This window comes from Mirounga angustirostris, unplaced genomic scaffold (genome assembly GCF_029215605.1).
Source record: "Mirounga angustirostris isolate CCGP_5_RB_7025 unplaced genomic scaffold, mMirAng1.0.hap1 SCAF_12, whole genome shotgun sequence".
In the NCBI taxonomy this organism is placed as follows: domain Eukaryota; kingdom Metazoa; phylum Chordata; class Mammalia; order Carnivora; family Phocidae; genus Mirounga; species Mirounga angustirostris.
In genome coordinates, this window is record NW_026991720.1 from 32372340 (window position 1) to 32395766 (window position 23427).

At 40.1% G+C, this 23427-nt stretch overlaps 1 protein-coding gene across 1 annotated transcript in view; it reads left to right on the forward strand.

Annotated features, from left to right (window-relative positions):
- The first annotated feature begins 15734 nt into the window (after nt 1–15734).
- WNT2 (Wnt family member 2) overlaps nt 15735–23427 on the forward strand; it is a 46973-nt gene continuing 39280 nt past the window's right edge. The window contains exons 1-2 of the mRNA XM_045864355.3: nt 15735–16106; nt 18234–18460. Coding sequence (XP_045720311.1) covers nt 16024–16106; nt 18234–18460 — 310 coding nt within the window. The 5' untranslated portion in view covers nt 15735–16023. The remainder of the gene's footprint in view (nt 16107–18233; nt 18461–23427) is intronic.

Genomic DNA, 23427 nt, shown 5'->3' on the forward strand with positions numbered 1-23427 from the left:
TGTTACAAGGATTAGTGAACTAAGGCTTATAAAGGGTTTTCTACAATGTCTAATATATGCCATACATTAAATAAATGGTAGCCAGTATAATTTCTGTTATTACTCATCTAAAGCATTTATTACAGTGCCTCACATACTCAAAAATGATACTCTACATGAGAAAAAAAGTCAGATTTTTCTAATTGCCAGGACCATATTTTTGAGAGAAATATTTTCTGTCATGTAGTGATACATAACTAAAAATACTTAAATTGTCTAAACTGACAGGTGTATTCACAATCCATAAGACAGCAGTTAATAGGTCTTGCAGATGATAAATTATCTGATAGGACTCCCTTTATTTCCCCTTGCCCTTTTTAACAGATTGTACCATACTCAAATACAGAGAGGTACAAGCAGCCACAAGTCAGAAGTAGAAGCCATTTGTCTATAAAGCCAAGCTTATTAAACCCTCTTGTGATAGTGGAGAGAGCTGGAGTTTGCATTCTTACTGTTCCATAGATGAAGAGTGGGTGGTGTAAGGAGGTGTGTGACTCAGTCGTGGTCAGACTGTCAGCTTGATACCTGCCCTAATACACTTTTACCTTCCCAAGTCACAGAGGACCTCATCTCCTCTCATTTTACACACCACGAGGGGTGACAGAGTTTATCCACCAGAAAGGTACACATTTTCTCAGGTTTTTATTCATTAAATTCACCTGACTTGAAAAATATTTACACATTTCATGTCTACTTGAAAACTTAATACTAAAGACATGGAAAAATCCAAGTTAACTGATGTGCTAAATAATCTGAAGTGATATAATTTTAAGCACAGATAGGGGGCTGCTACCAAACACCTAGAAGCCATAAAAGGGAGCCATACACTAAGAACAGTGAAAGAACCCTCCTTGGACATATCCCAGAGCACCTGCACCAGCTCTGGATAGTCTAACTCTTCAATGTGAGAAAAATAAGCTCCTCTTTGATTAAACCACCATGGTTGGGTTTTCTGTTAATGGTGCCAAAAGTATTCCAAACTAATACGGAGTTATACTTATGTTGCCTCATTCTGCAATTTGCTTCTTCCCTCACCATTGTTTTCCAATACATCCATGTTAAAAAGCAAAGATATAATTAATTCCTTTGAACTGCTGTATAATATTTCATCATATGTCCATCCTACCATCCTGTCCCCCCACTGATACAATTTTGAGTTATTTTTTATTTATTCTCAACAGTGTTACTGTACATGCTTGTACATGTGTCCTTATATACACATGACAAAGTTTCTTTAGCTATATTTAGCAGTGGAATAGCACAAATATTTTCAACATCATTAACTATTGATGTCGCCAGGTGTTTCTGTTTGCCCCTCCAGATCTTCTCACCAACCTGGGAAGTTGAAGCTATGAACCACATCAAAGGACCTTTACACTCTTGATTGGGTTTATCCAGTGGAGAACCCCAGCAGAATATCTGAGGTAGAGCAGGGTTCATGTATTACTTCACCTGGCTCTCCTCCCTGCAAGACTGCCATCTGTGACCCTCAACTGAAGGGGACTTGCACCTCTATAAGATTCACTCCTTCTGGGTTCCAGGAACCTTCACTTCCTTTTCCTTCCAGTCTGAGGGTGGTAACAGCTCCTTTGCCTACACCTTCAAAAATAGTCTCTTTGTAAATCAAACCTCCTTGAATTATCCCACCATGTGTTTCCAGGCGAGAGCCTTACTGTATCACTCCTACACTGCTCTTCAAGGAGCCTATATTAATTTACAGACCTATCAGCAGTGTATGAGTGAGTATTCATTACCTACACCAGAGCCATACCAACACTTAATATTAACTGAATTACACTCCTTCCTATATGATGGATTCAATAAAGTTGATTGTTTGTTTTATCTTGAACTTTTCTGATTACTAGTGATGGACTTAAACAACATTTACAGAATATTCTATCTAAATTCAGTAGAATACACATTCTTCTTCAGTGCACATGGAACATTCTCCAGGATAGATCATATGACATAGAAGACAAAACAAGTCTTCATAAATTTAAGAAGACTGAAATCATATCAAGCATTTTTTCCAACCACAAATGGTATGAAAGTAGAAATCAATTACTATAAGAAAACTGGAAAATCCACAAATACATGGATACTAAACATCATCATACTGAACAAATGATAGGTCAAAGAAGAAATCGAAAGAGAACTCAGAAAATAGAAAATATCTTGAGACAGATAACATTAGAAATTGTACATACCAAACTTATAGGATGCAGCAAAAGCAGCTGAAGAGAAATTCACAGTGATAATGCCTACATTAAGAAACAAGAAATTTTATACCTCAAGGAACTAGAAAAAGAAGAACAAAGCCCAAAGTTAGTAAAAGGAAGAAAATAACAAAAATCAGAAAATAAATGACATAGAAACTAAAAAGACAGTAGAAAAGATCAATGAAACTAAGAGCTGGTTCTTTGAAAAGAAACAAAATTAACCTTTACTCACCAAGAAAAAAAAGAGAGAGGACCCAAAATTAGAAATGAAGGAGAAGATGTTACAATTGATAACGTAGAGATACAAAGGATCATGACAGTTCCATGAATAATTATGCACCAACAAATTGGAAAACCTAGAAGAAGTAGATGAATTCCTGGAAACATACATCATACTAAGACTGAATCATGAAGAAAGAGAAAATCTGCTCAGACCTAATACTAGGTAGGAGATTAAATCACTAATCAAAAACTTCCCAACAAACAAAAGTCAGGACCATATGGCTTCACCAGGGAATTCTATCAAACATTTAAAGATTAATTAATACCAATCCTACTCAAATTCTTCCAAAAAATAGAGGAGGAGGGAACACTTCTAAACTTATGAGGCCAGCATTACCCTGATGCCAAAAGTGGACAAGGTCACTACAAGAAAGAAATTACAGGCCAATATCCCTGATGAACAAAGGTGCAAAAATTCTCAACAAAATATTAGCTAACCAAATGTAATAATACATTAAAAGGATCTTACACGATGATCAATTGGGATTCACTCCAGGATGCAAGGATGTTTCAGCATGGACAAATCAATGTGATACACCACATTAACAAGATGAAGGATTAAAAAAAAATCATATATCTCAATAGACGAGGAAAAGCATTTGACAAAATTCAACATCCACTCCTGATAAAAATTCTCAACAAAGTGGGTATAGAGGGAATGTACCTCAACACAAAAAAGGCCATATATGACAAGCCCAAGCTAACACTGTACTCAACAGTGAAAAAATGAAGGGTTTTCTTCTAAGACCAGGAGTAAGACAAAGATGCCCACTCTTGCCACTTTTATTCAACAGAGTACTGGAAGTCCTAGCCAGTGCAATTAGGCAAGAGGGGAAAAAAAGTCATCCAAATCAAAAAGAAAGAATTGTAACTGTCTCTTTTTGCAGATGACTTGATATTATACATAGAATACCCTACAGACTCCACCAAAACACTGTTAGAATAAATTAATTCAGTAAAATTTCAGGATACAAAATCAATATCTAAAAGTCAGTAGTATTTCTATACACTAGTAATGAACTACCAGGAAGAGGATTATGAAAACAACACATTAACAATCACATCAAAAAGAATAAAATGCCTAGGAATAAATTTAACCAAGGAGGTTAAAGATATGTACACCAAAAACTAGACAATGATGAAAGAAATTGAAGAGGGCATAGTAAACAGAAAGCTATTTCATGCTCATGGATTTAGAAGAATTAACACTGTTAAAATGTCCATACAAACTAAAACAATCTATAGATTCAGAGCAATCCCTATAAAAAAATCTAATGGCATTTTCACAGAAATAGAACAATCCTAAAATTTGTATGGCACCACAAAGACCCTATGTAGCCAAAACAATCTTGAGAAAGAACAAAGCTGGGGGCATCATATTTATTGATTTCAAACTATATTACAAAGCTATAGTAACCAAAACAATGATTTGGGCATAAAAACAAGCACATAGACCAATGGAACAAAATATAGGGCCCAGAAATAAACCCACACATATTTGGTCAATTAATTTACAACAAAGGAGCCAGGGACATACAGAGGGGAAAGAATGGTCTCTTCAATAAATGGTATTGGAAAAACTGGACAGCCACATACAAAAGAATGAAACTGAACCACTATCTTATAATTTTCACAAAATTCAACTCAAAATGGATTAAAGACATGAATGTAAGACCTGAAACCATAGAACTCCTAGAAGAAAACATAGGTGGTAAACTCTTGGACATCAGTCTTGGTGATGATTTTCTAGATTTGACAACAAAAGCAAAAATAAATAAGTGGGACTACATCAGACTAAAAAGGTTTTGTACAGCAAAGGAAACAGTCAACAAAGTGAAAAGACAACTTATAGAATGAGAGAAAATATTTGCACATGACTTATCTGATAAGGGATTAATATCCAACATACATAAAGAACTTATGCAACTCAATAGGGAAAAAATCCAATTAATAAATGAGAAAAGTATATCTTAATAGACATTATTCCAAAGAAGACATACAGACGGCCAACACGTACAGGAAAAGGTGCTCAGCATCACTAATCAGGGAAATGCAAATCAAAACCACAGTGATATATTACCTTATACCTATTATAATAGCTATTATCAAATAAAAACAAGAAATAAGTGTTGACGAGGATGTGAAGAAAAGGGACCCTTGTACACTATTTGTGGGAATGTAAACTGGTACAGCCACTATGGAAAACAGTATGGATGTTCCTCAAAAAAATAAAAATGGAACTACCATATGATCCAGCAATTTCACTTCTGGGCATTTACCTGAAGGAAATTAAATCACTCTCTCAAAAAGATATCTGTACCACCATGTTCATTGCAACATTATTCACAATCCCCAAGACATGGAAACAACCTAAGTGTCCATTAAGAGATAAATAAAGTGTGTGTGTGTGTGTGTGTGTGTGTGTGATGGAGTATTATACAGCCATTAAAAATAAGGAAATCTAGTCTTTAGCAACAACATGGATGGACCTTGAGATCATTATGCTAAGTGAAATAAGTCAAAGAAAATACTGTATCATTATGTATATGTGAAATCTAAACGTTTTTTTAAATGACTTATAGATACAGCAAACAGAATGGTGGTTGCCAGTGATGGGATGAGGAGCAGATAAAATGGGTAAAGGCAAACTTCTAGTAATAAGATAAAGAAGTCCTAGGGATATAGCATACAGAATGGAGACTATAGTGAACCATATTGTACTGTATATTTAAAAGTTGTTATACAGTAAAGCTTAAATGTTCTCATCACAAGAAAAAAATAATTTTAACTACGTGTGGTGATGGACATTAACTAAATTTATTGTAATCATTCCACAATATATACATATATCAAATCATTAAGTTGTATACTTAAAATTAGTTATATGTTAATTCTATCTCAATTTTTAAAAGCAGGAATTTAGATGGAATATTAGTCATAAAAAAAGAACGAAATCCTGCCATTTGAAACAACATGGATGGACCTAGAGGGTATAATGCTAAGTGAAAGAAGTCAGAGAAAGACAAATATCGTATGATTTCACTCATCCATGGAATTTAAGAAACAAAACAAACACAAACAAACAAACAAAAAGACAAAAACAAAACAAAACAAAACAAAACAAATATAGAGAACAAGCTGGTGGTTGCCAGAAGGGAGGTGGGTGAGGGATGGGTGAAACAGGTGAAGGAAATTAAGAGTACATATCATGATAAGCACTGAGTAATGTGTAGAATTGTTGAATCATTATATTGAACACCTGGAACTAATAAAACACTGTATATTAATTATACTTGAATTTATAAAAAAAAATAGATAACATTTTTAAAAAGCAGTAATTTGGGGGACAGCCAGTTTGTTATGTAGCAATAGATAACTGGAAAAGTTATTCATTGTATTATTTCTTTATTGGTTAACCTAGAGATTACAATATTTATTCTTGACTTAGAATATGTATTAAACATGGTTTCATAATCATGCATTTTTATTCTAATATTTTCTAATATCCTTTGAGACTTCTTTGACCCATAGGTTATTTAGATGTATGTTGCTTAGTTTCCAAAAATTTGGAGATTTTCTTGATTTCTTTCCCTCACTGATTTTCCATTTCATTCCATTTCAATCAGGGAACATATTTTGTATAATTTCACTTCTTTTAATTTGTTAATGTTTATTACCCAGCATACCATCTATCTTAGTGAATGTTTCATGTTCACTTGAAAAGAATGTATATTCTGCTGTTGTAGAGTGACATTCTATAAATAACTAAATTCAGTTGGTTGATGGTGTTGAGTTCTATATCTTGCTAATTTTCTGTCTGCTCATTCTGCCAACTACTGAGAGTGGAATGTTGATATCAACCATGATTGTTAATTTGTCTGCTTTTTCTTTCAGTTTGGTAAATTTTTGCTTCATACATTTTGCAAGCGTATTGTTTGGTGCATACACATTTAGTACTGTATTTCTTCTTGGTAAATTGACCCTTTTATAATTATGTCATGGCCCTCATTATCCCAGGTAAATATCTTTGCTCAGATACCTACTTTGATACTGACATAGCTACTTAATCTTTCTTTTAATTAGTGTTTGCATGATGTATCTTCTATCCTTCTCCTTTTTACCTACTTGTATTATTACATTTGAAGTGAGTTTCTTATAGACAGCATAGAGATGGGTCTTGTGTTTTTATTTATTCAACCTTTATTTTTAAATATTTGTGTTGAGACCATATATATTTTATATAATTATTGATATGTCTTGATTTGTAGCTACCATTTAATTATTTGTCTACTAGTTTTGTTTTTCATTGCTCTGGTCTACTTTCTTACCTTCTTTTGATTATTTGAAGATTTTAATTTTTTATGTTCTTTGCTATATCTCTGTATAGTCTTTGTTATTGGGATTATATTATATATGTGTAACTTTTTACAGTTGATTCTAAAATAAACATTTTACAACTTCAGGTGGAATGTAGAAAGTTATCACCATATAAAATGCCTTTACCCTCCCAACTTGATACTGTAGTTTCTTGTGTATTAAATCTACACACATTGAAAACACTATCAGACTGTTCCCTTTTTTGCCTTCAACCATCAAACATATTTTAAATAGCTGGAGAGAAGTAGGAGTTTATAATATTTACCCAGCTATTTACCATTTCTCTTGCCTTTCCTTCATTCTAGGTTTTTCAAGTTTCTTTATATCATTTCCCTTTTGTCTTAAGAAATTCTCTTAGCATTATTTTAAACAGGTCTGCTGACAGTAAATTCTTCATCTTCCTTCATCTGAGAGTCTTTATTTCACTTTCATTAATGAAGGATATTTTCATTGTATATAGAATTCTGGGCTGAGGGTTCTTTTCGTTCAGAGCTTTAAAAAATATTGTTTAGGGCACCTGGGTGGCTCAGTCGGTTAAGTATCAGACTCTTGATTTCACCTCAGGTCATGATCTCAGGGTCCTAAATTCCAGCCTGGACCTGAGTGGGGCTCCCCACTCAGCTTGGGATTCTCTCTCTCCCTCTGCCCCCCCCCAATTGTGCATGCATATTCATGCTCTCTCTCTCTCTCCTAAATAAGATCTTTAAAAAATAAATAAAAATTAAAATATTGTTTAATTTCCTTCTGCTTTCATAATTTCTGATGAGAAATCTATAGTCATTTAAATCATCATTTTCCTTTGCTCTTCATAAGTAATGCATCATCTGTTTCTGTCATCTTATAAGATTTTATCTTGGCTCTTAGCTTCCAGCAGTTTTATTCTGATGTGTCTTGGAATGGATCTCTTTGAGTTTACCCTGTTTGGGGTTTGCTGAGCTTTTAAAATCTCTAGGTTTATACCTTTGACAAAGTTTAGGAAGTTTTTAGCCATTATTTGTGCAAATATTTTTTGTTGCAATGGGATATTTCTCATCTCCTTCTAGGACTCCATGACATATTACACTTTGTAGAATTGTTCCACAGTTCCCTGAGGCTTTATTCATTTCCTTTCAATCTCTGTTTTTAGGACTGGATAATTTCTGCTGATCTGTCTTCACGTTCACTCACACTTTCATCTCCATTTTGTTCTTTGGTCTTGGCTAATGAGATAGATACTTCATTTTATCACTGTGAAAGACAATGTGTACATTTTTGGTTCTGAAACTTCTGTGTTGTTACTCTTTCTGTTTCTTTGCTGGTATTTTCTATTATCCATTTGTTTCAAAAGTATTCATCCTGGGGCTCCTGGGGGCTCAGTCGGTTAAGTGTCTGCCTTCAGCTCAGGTCGTGATCTCAGGGTCCTGGGATTGAGCCCCAGGTCCAGGCTCCCTGCTCAGTGGGGAGTCTGCCTATGCCCCTCTTTCTGCTCATGCTCTCTCTCAAATAAATAAAATCGTTTTTTAAAAAACGTATTCATCCTTACTTCTTGGCACATTTTCATAACAACTGCTTTAAAAGTCTTTGATAATTTCAACACCTGTGTCATCTAGAAATTAGTGTCTGTAGATTATCTTTTCCTATATGATTTGAATTTTTCGTGGTTCTTTGCATTCCAAGTAATTTTTATCGTATGCTGAACATTTTGAATAGATCATGAGAAGACTCTGGGTCTAGATTGAGTCCTATGGAGATTGTTGATAGTCTTGTTTTAGCATACCATCAACCCAGTTGGGTTCAGGCTAAAAATTCTGACCAACATTCTGTGGCTTTATGTTCTGATGTTATTTCAATTTTCAAAGCCTTTGCAATGCTATTCATGCCTGCCTCACACATATAAGACACAGTGGTTTGTCTGGTACCTAGGAGGTGGTCTATCTCATAGTTCTGTTCTCAAAGTCTTTGGTATGATATTTAGAGTCAGATCCACAGGTGTACAGCTTGGGAATAGGCACAAGAGTTCACATACAATGTTATGGGGTCTCTTTTCCAAGTTCCTCATTCTCTCTGACTTCCCAGATATTTTCTGGTTCTCAAGGACTCCCCTTCTTGGTCCTATGGCCAGAAACTGTGGCTTTAGTTACCTCACTCTGCCATTTACTTTCTGTGATTCTACCCATTTCTGGAGCCACACAACAGAAGAGAAATGAAAAGAGGAAAAAAAGACAATGGAATTTTGTCCTGCTTTCTTGAGACCACAGCTCCCCTTTTTGGAAAGGAATTTTCCCATCTGTCAGAGTTTTAGGCACATGTGGGCTCTCACTGTTGCTACTGTCACTACTGCCAACACCAACATAGGACTTTTCAGGAGACCCAGGTGTAAGAGATATGGGGTGGAGGGATAGCACTGAGGGGATTTCTCCCACTCTCTCTGGTATATCAGGAGTCCCTTTCATGCTCCTTGAATCAAAACCAGAGGACTTCTCTGGAGACTTCTCTTGTAGGTCCCTCTATTCCTACAAGGTACCCACTTCAAGGGTTTGGCTACCTTGGGTCCAGGCTGCAAGATACCAGAGGAGGTACAAAATAAGAAACTCATCATAACTTATTAGTACTTAGAATTTCCGTTTTCTTCAATCCACCCACTACCATTTCCTTTTCATAGTCTTCAAATAGCTTCTCTATGCATTCTTTCCAAGTTGTATCTCTGTATTCAGTGGGAGAGACAAGGTATTACTTACTCCATCTAACCTGGAATCAGAGTACCCTTCCTGCTTTTTGTGCTAGTGATGTCATACATTTTCCTTTTACATGTTTTAAACCTCACAAGATATTATAATCACTTAACGGTTTTAACATTAATACCATTTTATATCTTCCCACAAATTTACCCTTCCCAGTGTTCATTCTTTCCTGCAATTCCATAATACTATCTGGTATAATTTTCCTTCAATCTAAAGAATTAATATTTATTTTCTTAGCTTTTGTTTGAAAGCATCTTTGTTTTGTCTTCATTTTTGAAGGATCTTTACAATGATTACAGAATTCCTGTTTAGCAGTCCCACCTACCACCCCTCTTTTTTTTAAGATGTCATTCTACTGTCTTCTGATTTCAACAGTTTCTGTTGAAAAGCCAGCCCTAGCTTATGGTTTCTCCCACAAAGCTACTGTGCCTGTCCTCTCATGCAGCTTTAATATTTTCTCCTTGTCTTTGTCAGCAATTTAAGTGTGATGTGCCTAAGAATGGTTTTCCCTGTATTTGTTCTGCTTCAAGTCTGTAGATTTCTTGAGTATGTGCATTTCTTTCTTTCATCATTTTGGAAAATTCTCAGAAATATTTCTTTAGTCCCATTCTCTCTCTCCTCTAGACATTTTCACTCGATCTCTTATTTTCCTTTCTATATTTTATATCCTTTTAATTCTCTCTGTGTATTATGTGGGTACTTTTTATTGACCTCTCTTCTTGTTTATTAGTCCACTGTTCTGCTGATTCTAGATAGTACCTCAAACCATCTATCTAATTCTTAATTTCAGTCACAACTGCCCTTTCCCCTCCCTCGGTTCTAGGATTCTTATTTAAGTCTTCTGTATGAGTTCCAGTTCTCTGTTAAAATTATCTGTTATTTTTTGAACTTTTAAAAGTTATTTTGGTAACTCAAATCAAAACTCTAAATTACTTCTGGCTCTCTTTTCTGTTGATTTGCTTGCTGGGTTTTGTTTTGTTTTAATTTTTAGGTGCTGGATATAATGGATGAAAATTTATAGAGACCCTGAATGATATGTTCTTTTCAGGGAGAGTTGAGTTTTCTTGTGGCTCACTTTGATCCTGTCAAGAGCTGGCTTTAGACTTTACTGGGGTTGCTTTGTTTCAGTTTTGCCCATACTTATGGAGTATAGTCCTTATTTTCAAGGTAAGGGGAAGAAGAAGAAACAAAGAACAGCTCCTCTTTCAATTTTGAAAGGCATTTTTCAATTATTATAGCATTCTGTGGGGACCACTTTTTTTCTTTAAGCATTTTTTAAAAGTTGTTTTGTTGTCTCCTGACTTCCATTATTGCTAATGAAAAGTTAGCTGTAATTCATATTCTTGTTCACCTGTATTTAATGTATCTCTTCCCTTTGGCTGCTTTAGAGATTTTTCTCATCTTTAGTTTTAAACAGTTTGATTATGATGTATGTAGGGTGATATGCTTTGTATTTATTCTGCTTGGGGTTTTCTGACCTTCTTGGGTCTATAAATGAATGTGTTCTCTTATATTGGACAAATATGGTGCAGTGTTTTTTCATATACATATATATAATCTCACATTTTCTCTCTCCTTTATTTTTGGAATTCCACTTGCACATATATTAGACTACTTGGCATTGTACCAAATATATCTGAGGTTACATTTCTTTAATTTTCAGTACCTTTTCTCTCTGTTCTTCAGATGAGATAACTTCTATCTTTAAGTTTATCATCCTTTTCTCCTTCCAACCCCATTCCATTGTTATACCCATTCAGTGAAGTTTTCATTTCAGACATTATACTTTTTGGCCTTAGATTTTCGTTTGTTTCTTATGGCTTTCATTTCTCTACTGAGATTCTCCATCTACTTGTTCATTGTGATCATATTTTCCCTTAAATACTTGAACATAATTACAAGTTATTAAAAAAAAAATTTTTCCCACCAGTTCCTACATCTAGGCCATCTCAGAGTCCCTTTCTTTTGACTGCTTTTTCTTGAGTCTGAGTCACATTTTTCTGGTTTTTCACTTGCCTATTAATTTTTGTTATTTTATGTTCAACACTGTAAATTATACAATGTGGTCTTCCTTTAATGAGTGTTGGTTTTATTCTTGAAAATTTCCCTTGGCTTGTCTGGTTTGTTTTTATTCTTTGAGAATGTGATATGGAGAGACAAAATTTTGAATTTTTGACCTAAAACATGATTTTTACACAAAGGTGTGCCCTTCCTAAAGGGATGGCCTTTCTAACATCTAAAGTGAATGCTTGAAGCATCTAAAGTGAATGCTTGAAGTGCTTCATGAGGTCTCTCCACTGCCACTGAGATAAAATTCTGTCTCTCAACACTGCATGATATGTAGCAGGCAATCCCTGCTAGGCCATGCAGTCTTATCATGTCCATATTCATCTCAGCTCTTGGCCAAGGAACCATGCTGGATCCCCATGTAGACTCTTAGGGCCCCCTTTTTCACAGCTACCTACTTTCAGATATGCTACTCTGCCAATTTCAGCTGCTTCAATAGTCTAAGGCTCCAAGTTCTCCTTAAATGAGACTACTCTGTATGGATTCCACTTTCTTGCACCCCAGGGGAAAAAAAGGTGCCTTTTAGCAGAAAAACCAGGACAACTATGGGATAGTCATGGAGCATACCTCATGTGCTTCCCTTCTCTCAAAGATCACAGCTGTGTGCTGCCTATTACCCAGTGCCTGAGAAGATTTGTCACACGTAGCTTTAGAGGTTTCTTCCCAGTAGGAGAACAAGTCAGGTACCTATTACTCTTTCATGGCTAGAAGCAGGTCTTTGGTACACATTTAAATGCACACTGAGATTTGAGTGATACTTTTAACTATTCCTAAGAGGAATTTTTGATGAAGAATAGGTAAGAGTGCACTTAATAAAATTTTAGGAGTGATTAAAGACAGAAAGGGGCAATGTTTTTAAGGGCACTGAAAACAAACTTAAAATTTCAAAATTAACCTATGTTATGTATACAATACTCTAAGTTGGATAAACTTAGCAAGTAAAAAAATTATAATTATATTGTTGTTATTTGATATATAACCTATATTGTAATGTATATGATACTCATAGATTTAGAAAATAAAAAGATATATTTTTCTTTCCTATTTTGACCCATCCTGTTAATACAAAATGTTTTCACTTAAGGTCACTGAATCTAAGTTGGAGATACTAGACCTTTGAATCATTGGTTAGTGAGTAGCTAAATTAGGAGTCACTGCCTTAGGAAGAAGCCAGTTCAGACTGAAACACAAATGACTATTTGGTTGAAGAAGTAACTCTCCATTTTTAAAGGGTGGAGATGGTTTGGTAGTAAATTAGTTCTCTCTCTGCCCTGGGAGATTAGACAAACAATGGATCTAAGTAAGAAAATAGACTGACTCACTTGGCTACGATGCTATACCGAAGTTATAAGCAAACTAACATTAATCTCCAGAAAGGGAATCAGGTTCTGTATACTGTAAATGAGTTTTACAGTCAATTCTGAGATTTCTCACTAAATTAAAAAAAAAAAAATCAGACATCTATAGGCCTAATGGCACTCTGAACCCTGCCTTTCCTTACCTCATCATCTGCTATAGCATAGCTGAAGTCATATGCAATTTACTTCATTATTTATTAACTCTTCTTTAGGGTGGTAGTTTTTATTGCAAGAGAAATGAGGATTGTAATAACTTCCCTTTCTCTGAATTTTCTTGAGCATTTCCCAACTTCTTCTAGTAGTGAACATACTATCTTCAAAGTGAAGGGTTCATCTGAAGAACAGGTACAGATGAGGAGGGAGGAAAGTCAGACCTGTTAGCAGGAAGAGGCGTTGTACAGGGCTCATAATGGCTCATAAGTGAATAGGGGTGGAGAATAAAGGGAAATGTAATCACAGATCTGGAAGAGACAAGTCATCTGGTCCAGACTGCCTCTAGACAGGTCAGGAAGGGGTGTTTGGGTGGGCCTATTTTCACATCTGGATTTAGCTTCTCTTGAACTTTTCAGCTTTTTGCCTTTTACCAAGGCTGATTTCTTCTCTGCAAGTCATGTGGTACTTCTGCCCCAGGATGAAGTCCTTTGGAGTGGATTTAATTAGCTTTGGGGATGGTCCGTTCTTTTTCCAGAAGGTCTGTTTCAGGTTTAGGTCATTCCATTGGCCTCACCAACAACTGAAGGGCAGATGTCCTGGCCACTCAATAATTCCCTGGGCGGAGAGGAAGGGCCTCTAAGCTGATGGTCACACTCCTTGTATTTCTAACTCCCCTTAGCTGTGAGGACAGGAGGTGCTGAGGTGGGTGGAACTTGGAGTTGAGGAGTTTTTTAGGTAGTTTCAGGTCTCGTAGTCCATAAGAGCAGCATACAGCTGCCTACCTTTCCCAACATACACATACACACCCCTACATTATCTGCTGGTAGAAGTGAAATTTTGGCAACTTACGGTTCCTCTGGGGCCACTCATTTCTTCCACATGTCCCAAGTGTCTGGATTTACTGCAAGAGACTGGACAAAGTAGAGCGGAAGTGAACCGTAGCTTATTCTTCCTATCTTTCATCCAGGAAAGAGGTTTATGAGCATAAGCAAAGAGGTCAATGAGACTATTCCTTGCTGTTCGGTGCCTATCACGTCGCTCACCCCGCCTCCCACGCCGCCACCAGCGTGCGCACACATGTGAGCAGAAAAGCAACCCCCACCCACTCCTGCCCCGCGCCCTCCTCACCCCTCCCTCCCGACCGGCACAGACCGACCAGAACTTCCCTTGGGTCGCGGCCCAGCGATATGGAGCGGCCCTGGCGCACAGCCCTGCTCTTCCCGAGTCGTGGGTGGCGCGGTGCTTGTTTCCCTCCCCTCCCTTTCCGGACCCAAACAGGGATGTATCTGGGTCAGCCTGGGAGGGGCTGGACCTGCCAGGGATCGGCGGGGGGGATGGGGGTGGCGATGACAGCATCTTTCAGGTTTTTGGCGTTTCTGAGCTTGGCCCCGTCCGGCCTCTCACCGCGCTCGCGCCCAGCAAGGGCTGATGCTCCGGCTAGTCCAGGCCCTGGGAGTGGGTGGGGGGAGAGCCTGTCCTTTCTATCTGGACAGCCACCCCTCCTCACCGTGCGAACAATGCGGCGCCCACCCCCACCCTCAACACGCACACACATTCCCCATTCCCCAAGGCACGCTCCCCTGGCGGGCGGCGGGTCCCTCCACCCCAGGAAAAGAGCAATGGAACAGTTCACGGCCGCCACGAGTTCCTGGTCTTCCTTCCTTTCCGGTGATAAACGGCGGGGCTGCAAGCCAGTTGCTGCTTAAGATGCTCCACCCGTGAGCCTGAGCCTCTCTTGGCTCTGTGCGGGGGGGCCCAGATCCAGGACCCAGGGTCCTTTTACCCCCGCGAGGCGCAAAGGCGTGACCCGTGCTGGAGCACAGACCCCCGGCAGCTCCCCGCTGCCTCGGTTCCTCCCTCTGTGATCTTTTGCGCTCCACAGCGCCGGGGAGGAGCTGAGGGTGCGTAAAAACCGCATCTTCCCCAGACACTTTGGCTGAGGGTGCCTGGGTGAGGTCCGGAGGGTCATGGACTCCCGGCTCCCCACCCTGCGAGCTCTGTATATAAGCCCAGCTCCAAGGAATCAAGGCCACAGGTCTTCATTTCCCTGAGGCCTGGCCCCTCCCTCCCCAACCTTGCCCGGCTTCGCCTCGGCAGCCCCAAATCTCCACTCGCTCTTCCTCTTGGCGTTGGGAGAGAAGCGGAGCAATGAGTTGAAAATCATCTCTGGATTCTTGCATCCTGTACACAGTAATCTCCTCATCCTCTCCTTCATTTTCCCCACATTGCACGCCCGGAGACTTCTGTTTGCCGGAGGGTAGCCTCGTCTTTCCGCCACACGGGTCCTGTGGCAGGAGCCCCACTGATGCTCTCTGACCGGGCGCTTCCCGAAAGGTGCCTACTCCCTCCGCGGGTGCTCGAGGCCAAGCGGAGGTGTTCCTCCGTCCCCGCCTCACCTCATCGCCAGACATCTCTTGCCATCATTTCATCCACCCTTGTATAAAACCCGCGCCCCCCGCCCCACCCGGCGCCGCACCCCCTCCCTCGGCTGCTCCCGGCAGGCGGGGAGCTGAACGGACAGGGGCGCGCAGGAGGCGCGCAGAGCTCTCGGGCTGCCCGCGCTCGCCGCGCCTGGGGAATTGGGCTGTGGGCGAGGCGGCCGGGGCTGGCCTTTATCGCTCGCCCCGCTGGTGGTTTGAAACTTTATCAGCGAGTCTCGCCACTCGCCGCAGACGCGAGCGGGGGGCGGGGGCGCGGCGAGGCGCCGGCGGCCGTGACGAGGCGCTCCCGGCGCTGAGCGCTTCTGCTCGGGGCACGCATGGCGCCCGCACACGGAGTCTGACCTGATGCGGACGCAAGGGGGTTAATATGAACGCCCCTCTCGGTGGAATCTGGCTCTGGCTCCCTCTGCTCTTGACCTGGCTCACCCCTGAGGTCAGCTCTTCATGGTGGTAAGTCCACGCTCGCGGGAGCAGGGGGATTTTGGAGATGGGAGTGGGGAACGCACTAGCCACATAGACCTTTCCCAGCGGCGCTTCTCCGCGGCCACGGCAATCGAAATTCCTGTCGGAACCCCCAGCAGCTGTGCTCTCCTGCCGCCTCAGCCTCGGCCCCTTTGCTTTTCCACAGAAGACCATTCCAGCTTTGACAACTCCAAAAAACCCCCCGGTCTCCCTCAAATGAGAGCTCGGATGTTTGGTTGATTTGGATCCAGATGAGCGACAGCAAAAGCAGCCAATTTCTTATCCCGTTGAGAGACACGCTAACCGGGTCTCTAGCTCTGTAGCACAGGCGTGTGTGTGTGTGTGTGTGTGTGTGTGTGTGTGTGTGTGTGTGTGTGTGTGAAAATTCACCTTGAAAACTACAACCCTCTCCCCCCACCTAAATACCCCACACTAAACTCCCTCAAGATAAACCGACGGGCCAATTCTGGCAGTCGAGAGCTGCACAACGCAAAGCGTATGATTTTGCATTATTTCTCGTCCTTCCACATTCCTAATGCTTCACCCCGTGGGACGGAAGGACCTCTTGCTGCCTCCAGGTAGAGATTACCACCTTAACAGGAAGATCCAGCCCCAGGGGGCTCGAAGATGCTACCCTGTTCAAAATCACAGTCCCCCCAAAGAGTAACTTTGCTGTCCTTTGTATGCTGGTCTGAGATTTATTTTGCACAGTGAAGGAGTGGCAGAATGTTGAAATGTAACAGGTCTTAGCGTGGTTAAAAGTTCCAAAGGGAGATTCTCTCCCCACTCCATCTCCCTTCCTTCTGATCTTGAAAAGAGGTGGAGTTGTAAGCTCTGTAATGTCCTTGAACCTGCAAGTTTCGGAACAGATACTAAAATACTGATTCAGAAAGACCAGTTATCGTGGGCTGGTTTTGGGGGGTTTTGTTTTTGTTGTTGTTGTTTTAATAAAAGGATCTGGCAAAAGTAAGGAGTCTCAGCCAAATTAAAGGCTAGAGCAGGGAATTTTAGGAAGACCCTGGAGCTCTTCAAAGGAGCAAGGCAAAGCGTTGATGGGAAGAAGGGTTCAATTCCTTCCTAAGCCGCTTTGAACAGGAAGGCGTTTAGCCTTGACGTTGCAGACACAGGATCAAAGACTGATTTATCAGAGTGACCGTTTTTTCAATAAAATGACTATTTCTGTTTCCATGGGTGTATAAACATTATTTATTGTCCAGGCTTTTTGTCACATTGTCTCTCAGCTGTCACTTAAATATATTTTTTGGAAGTCACAGCTGTCGATTTTATGATCATATAAAATAATGAAAATACAAGAAAAAGACATTCTCCTTGTTTGATCGCTTCAAAAGACACCTATGGCAGCTTGGGTTATATAAAAGGTACCTTTCTAAACATTTCACAACTAATAGAGAACATCTGGGTAGAGATGATGATGTAATTTTTTGTTAAAGTTTCTTTTCAAAAGTACTTTATGGAGCTATAACACGGTTTGATTCTTCCAAACATTTAGTGTCCTTAATAACAACAGAAAGAATTTTCTTTCTCCAAAGGTTCTCTATAAAAGCCAAAGAGAGCTGGAAAAATGGAAATATTTAAAGGATTCTTTGGTAAGGAAAGAAGGGCATGTCTGTGAGGTGTTGATTAGACAGCAGGTGTTGATTAGACAGATACAGACAGTTTCTAAAGACACTTAAACATTGGGCCAAATAAATGGGAGCAGGCAGCTTCTAAAGGTTGACTTCCCCCAAAGCGAAGCCCAGACACACTGTGTCATGGAGATCAGAGCCTTCTCGGGGGGGAAAAGTCTATGAAGCCTTCTTCCCCAAACCCACTGCCCCTCTCCCTTACTCCTGACCTTGACTCTTCCACCCCGGCCGGAGCATCATCAGGTGGTGGCCCTGGCTTCCTGTCCGAGACACACAGTCATTGCTCCCTTTGGGGTGGCTTCTACCAGATCATCCCCCTGCCTGCTGTGCTGCTTCTTGCGTTCCAATATCCCCCAAAGGATAAGGAATTGCTATTTGAACCACGTTCTGAGCTCTTTAGTTTCCCGGGCAACACGGCACCAGCCCTGGCCGTTCGTGGTGTTTTCACCTCTGTGTTGGTCCTTTTCAGGTACATGAGAGCTACAGGTGGCTCCTCCAGGGTGATGTGTGACAATGTGCCAGGCCTGGTGAGCCGCCAGCGACAGCTGTGCCACCGGCACCCGGACGTGATGCGGGCCATTGGCCTGGGAGTGGCCGAGTGGACAGCAGAGTGCCAGCACCAGTTCCGCCAGCACCGCTGGAATTGCAACACGCTGGACCGGGATCACAGCCTCTTTGGCAGGGTCCTGCTCCGAAGTAAGTCCCCTGCCCTCGTGGAGCTCCGTGGGGCTGTCCCCTGACTGGGTCTTCAAAGACCCTGCTCGCCTTTTCTTGCATTTTATAAGTCAGAAGCTCCTTCTGTCGCATGGCATTGTCCCTGTTTTGCAGCTGATGACTAGACAAACCAAGGAACTCGCCTCGAGTTTTGAAGGAGGCCGGGCGTAGTTTAGGATGAAGTGTCTCTTTGCTCTCTGCTCTGTCTCTCCGTGTCCTGTCACAACCTTGCCAGGATCAGATTTTGTCTTCAGGAGAAAGGAGGAAGCAGTCACATGGCTCTCTTGATTTTTTTTTTTCTTTCTGGGACTTGAACCTTCCAGAGGATTTGAGCAGATCAGGGTGGAATACTCAAATCTTTTACTGACCAAAAAGTATTTCAAAAAAACAAAACAAAACAAAACAAACTGTGTGTTTATTAAGAAGCAGAGACAAATCTCTGCTCAGCACCTTTCACCTCCCATTCAGCTACTCAGCTTTGGGTCACTCTGTGTCTAAATTCAACATTTTTTTCTCCAGTAGATTGTAAATTCTGCAAGGTAGGGACTAGCCTCTCTTCCCTGCACTCGCGTGATGCCTTCTGGGGCAGGCACCATTCACTCATTGAAGAGTTGAATGAATGGATGAACTCGTAGTGAGCACCTGTTGTTTTTCGGGCACATTTTAGGAAGAATAATATTTATGGAGGATTTGTGTGAGAACCATGAATACATAATTTTCAAACATACATGTTTGTATTGTTTCTGTTTTACTTAGAAGGAGCATTAAACACTATCTAATTACATAATGAATTTCTTAAAAGTTCTGAATACGGGAAGAAGCTGGTATACAATCAGAGCAAATTAACTGAAAATCAGATTTCATTGTCAAAAATACCCATCCCTTAACCTGGCACTGCTAGCATTCTTCAAGAAGCAGCACGGCCCATTTGCTATCGGGAAATCCAACTGAAAACACAACAGTTTATGTGTGAATCCCAGAAAGAGGAAACTACACTTGTTTTTGCCCACCGCCCCCCCCCCCCCCATTCCTAAGAAAATCGTCCCGGCTGTACACTTGGTAATGCTTAACAGAGGGTGTTTCTATCATGTAATCATCACAGCCCTAGGGTTTTATGAGGCCAAATGCATAACTGAATGTCTCTAAAATCCCCCAAGGGCGTAGTACTCTCACTCAGTGTATCCCTAAAGTTAATTTACTGCGATATTCTGCAATTTTATTCTCTAGTTTAAGAACTATATCCTCGTGCATTCCTTTTGGAGTTTCAATATGACATCGCAAATTTTTGAAAGGTTAATAGTAAATTTCAGCTACATGGAATTTTAAGACTTCACCTAGATTAGCTCACCAGTGAATCAATTAAAGTGCTGGACCTTGTCAGAGACAGTTTACAAATATCTAACACCAGTGATCTTTGGGCATGTTATGGACAGGCTCTCAGTGTTTGAGGCTGTATGAGGACTTTCCTTTCCAAAGTACTCACAATCATTTTTCAATCGTTACAAATTAAATATCCTTCTCATTTACAAAATGTTCACCTCCTAAATTCTGTCTGCAAAAATCCGTTCAGATGTCTCTGTATTGAATAAAAACCTTTAGATCACCAATCAGAGGAAGCAGTTTTGTCCACAGAACCTAAAGATAGCATGTCCAGCAAAGCTGGGGATTCAACTGTAAAATCCTTTCATCTTGGCTGTAGGGTTGCTGAGAGGAAAGAGGTTAGAACAGGAGGAAGCGATGCTCGTTTGACTTAGTGTCCGGCCTCAGGTAAATAAGAGAGTCTAAGCTGTACTTCCTTCAGAGTTCTTTCAGATGAAGCTGAATGCTTTGCCAAAGTACTCAAAACTTAAAACACTCATGCTACACAATTTCTTTCCATTCTTCACAGAAGGCCAAATTTCTTCCTGGACATTTATATAAACTCCTGTGACTGTCGGGGATGATTCTGTGTTGGTTATGGGAGGGCTGCATTTGGCCTAACATAGTTTATCCTGGAAATAATCAAGAAATTCCAATGAAGCTATCCAAAGATTTTTACAATTAATTGCTTGGAGGGAAATTCACATCTCAAGTTGTGAAGGACTCTCTTTTGGAAACCTAAATGTCCTTATAGATGAATAGGAAAGGCAAAGGCCAACACCACTGATGGGGAGAACATAAGAGTTACTAACATATCCCATGGTCGTAGAGAAAAGGAGAACATTTACTTGCCTCTTTTGCTTCAGAGAGCTAGAGAAAGACAATACAATTTCTGGAAACATTTGCAATTCATTCATTCCACAGACTGTCACCAGCCATAGGCAGAGAGACTTAAAAGACCAAACTAATAAACCCAAAAACATTCCTGCAAGAATACACCTCCAGAATTCTAGAATAAGCCTTAAAAAACAAAAAGGTGAGTAGGTCTCATCCTTGTAAATGTATCAAAAGAAAAAAAAAAAAAAAGCAAGCATTTAAAGAGAGAGCTGAATGACCCATAACTTTCCAGAATGTGGAGCTTCTAGTGTTTTGCCCTCCCAGGTAACCATCTCCTGCCCCAGAAAAAATGATGACTATGCACTCGATAGACATTTCTTGACTTATCTCAACCCCCAAATTATTTTTTTTTAATATTTTATTTATTTATTTGTCAGGGAGAGAGAGAGAACATGCACAAGCAGGGGGAGCGGCAGGCAGAGGGAGAAGCAGGCTCCCCGCTGAGCAAGTGCCCAGTGTAAGACTCGATCCCAGGACCCTGGGATCGTGACCTGAGCCGAAGGCAGACGCTCAACTGACTGAACCACCCAGGTGTCCCTCTCAACCCCCAAATTAGTGAAACTTCAACCACATCAGGAAGTTAAGTACCACCGTTTAGATTTGGATTTTGTTTCATATTGTGATGGCTTTAAAAAGAATCCATTTTTCTAAGAGGCCCAAGATCAAAATTTGTTTTGTTACAAAGCCAACTCTTGAAATGTGCTACTATTTCACACATAGCATTTTAGTGATTCATCTAAGACACTTAACTGAAAACATCTTAAGGCCGTATCTACATGATACCAAAACATCTGGAGGTAAAATGAAAAGTCAGTCAATGTGCTAAGTTTTGTATTTAAATATATAGACATCTAGGTATTTAGTAATGTGTTTGAATAATAAATGACAAATATTTAGAAAGGTGATATTTTTGCTTTGGAAATTACTTCAGAAGCACAGTACATTTTCAGTGACTTTTCTTCCTTCTTTCAGCCAACAAATCAATATAACTGTTTGCAAGTTATGCTAGGATGAATTCACCTAGGCAATTTACTCCTCTACTGCTTTCAAAATACTGTCTGGTCACTGGCATTGTATTATCCACATCTTCCATACCTTTCCCCTAAAAGACCACCTCATAAAATTGCTCTTCTGTCTCCTTAAGAAATAAGACTAGTGCTAAATACAGTAAGCCTTTGGAAGCTCTCCCCTCCGTGGCATCTCCAAATGTAGGCACTACACTCCAAATACAATACCAGGCGTTAGCAGACCAAGGGGTAACTATGGACAAGGCATTTTCCTAAACTATAAAATGGGTGTAATAAAAATTTTATCTGAAAGCCATTACCTGAGGTTAAGCTACATTAGTATCTATTAATCACCTTCTTTTTTTTTTAATTTTTTTATTGTTATGTTAATCCCCATACATTACATCATTAGTTTTTGACGTAGTGTTCCACGATTCATTGTTTGTGCATAACACCCAGTGCTCCATGCAGAACGTGCCCTCTTTAATACCCATCACCAGGCTAACCCATCCCCCACCCTCCCCTCTTTTACAAAACATCTCAATTCACTTAGAAAATCTATGATCCTTGTAATATAACCTGGGACTCTTTAAAAGAGCTCTATGACCATCCCATTTCTCCCTGGAGAGTGCTACCTGCTACCTATGGCAAATATTCATATAATTGATTTTACCTAAATACAGGGCATGATGGATTCCTTTTTTGATGGTTAGAGGTTTCAGGGGAGATATTTTTTGAAGGCTGAGGTAAGTGCCATTTAATATGGTGTAGATGTGTTTTCCTGGTTTTTAATAATGAGACTAGCAGAGCAAATATTGCAAGGGACATATGATAAATCCTAGCACTGAATGGCAAACGGAAACACGCCAGGCTTCAAGGCGAGAAGGTGGTTTGTTCTCCCAGCTGTGTGGTTCAAAAAGTCACACTTGTCTTGACAGATTGAATCACTGAATGGCCCTCCATTTTCTGCCTTGCATTGGCATTAGGTTGTTGAGCTTCTATTTTGATTGTTAATATATTTGCTGCGGCGCCCATTAATAAAAGGGCATGCTAATAACAATGAAATACAGCTCCACTTGAAAAATGAGGTGCACACGGACCCTAAAGAGCCTTATATCTGTCACTATACCATAACACCGTGTTATGAGTTACTACAGATTATTAAAATAATTTAATGTAGTTATTGCACTGAAATATGTACCTTTCAGCCTGTAAGGGAAAGTAGCTTGTGCTCTAATAAAGAACAATTCTAAGAAAGCACCCCAAAGGGTTCTTGCCCAAGTCTAATTATAGGCGGTAAATTTGTTTCCTTCCAGAAAAACCAAAGAAAAGCTTTTCACTGTCTTTTACCCAATACCAGTGATTAGTGCAGGTGTTCCAGAAGAAAGTAAATTCACCTTAATAGTCAGACGTAGTATGTAACTCAAGGATATTGCATATTGCCTTCAACAATCTCTCAATTACTTGTGAAAGTTGATGCTGAGCCAGAGCTCCCCGGGCTGAAGGCACAGAGCTGGTTACTGCCTGAGTTCTCCTCCCAGCCTCAGCCCCTGGGGGGTCTTTGTTTTTTGTTTTTTAAAGATTTTATTTATTTGACAGAGAGGGACATAGCGAGAGAGGTAACACAAGCAGAGGGAGTGGGTGAGGGAGAAGCAGGCTTCCCGCAGAGCAGGGAGTCCTATGTGG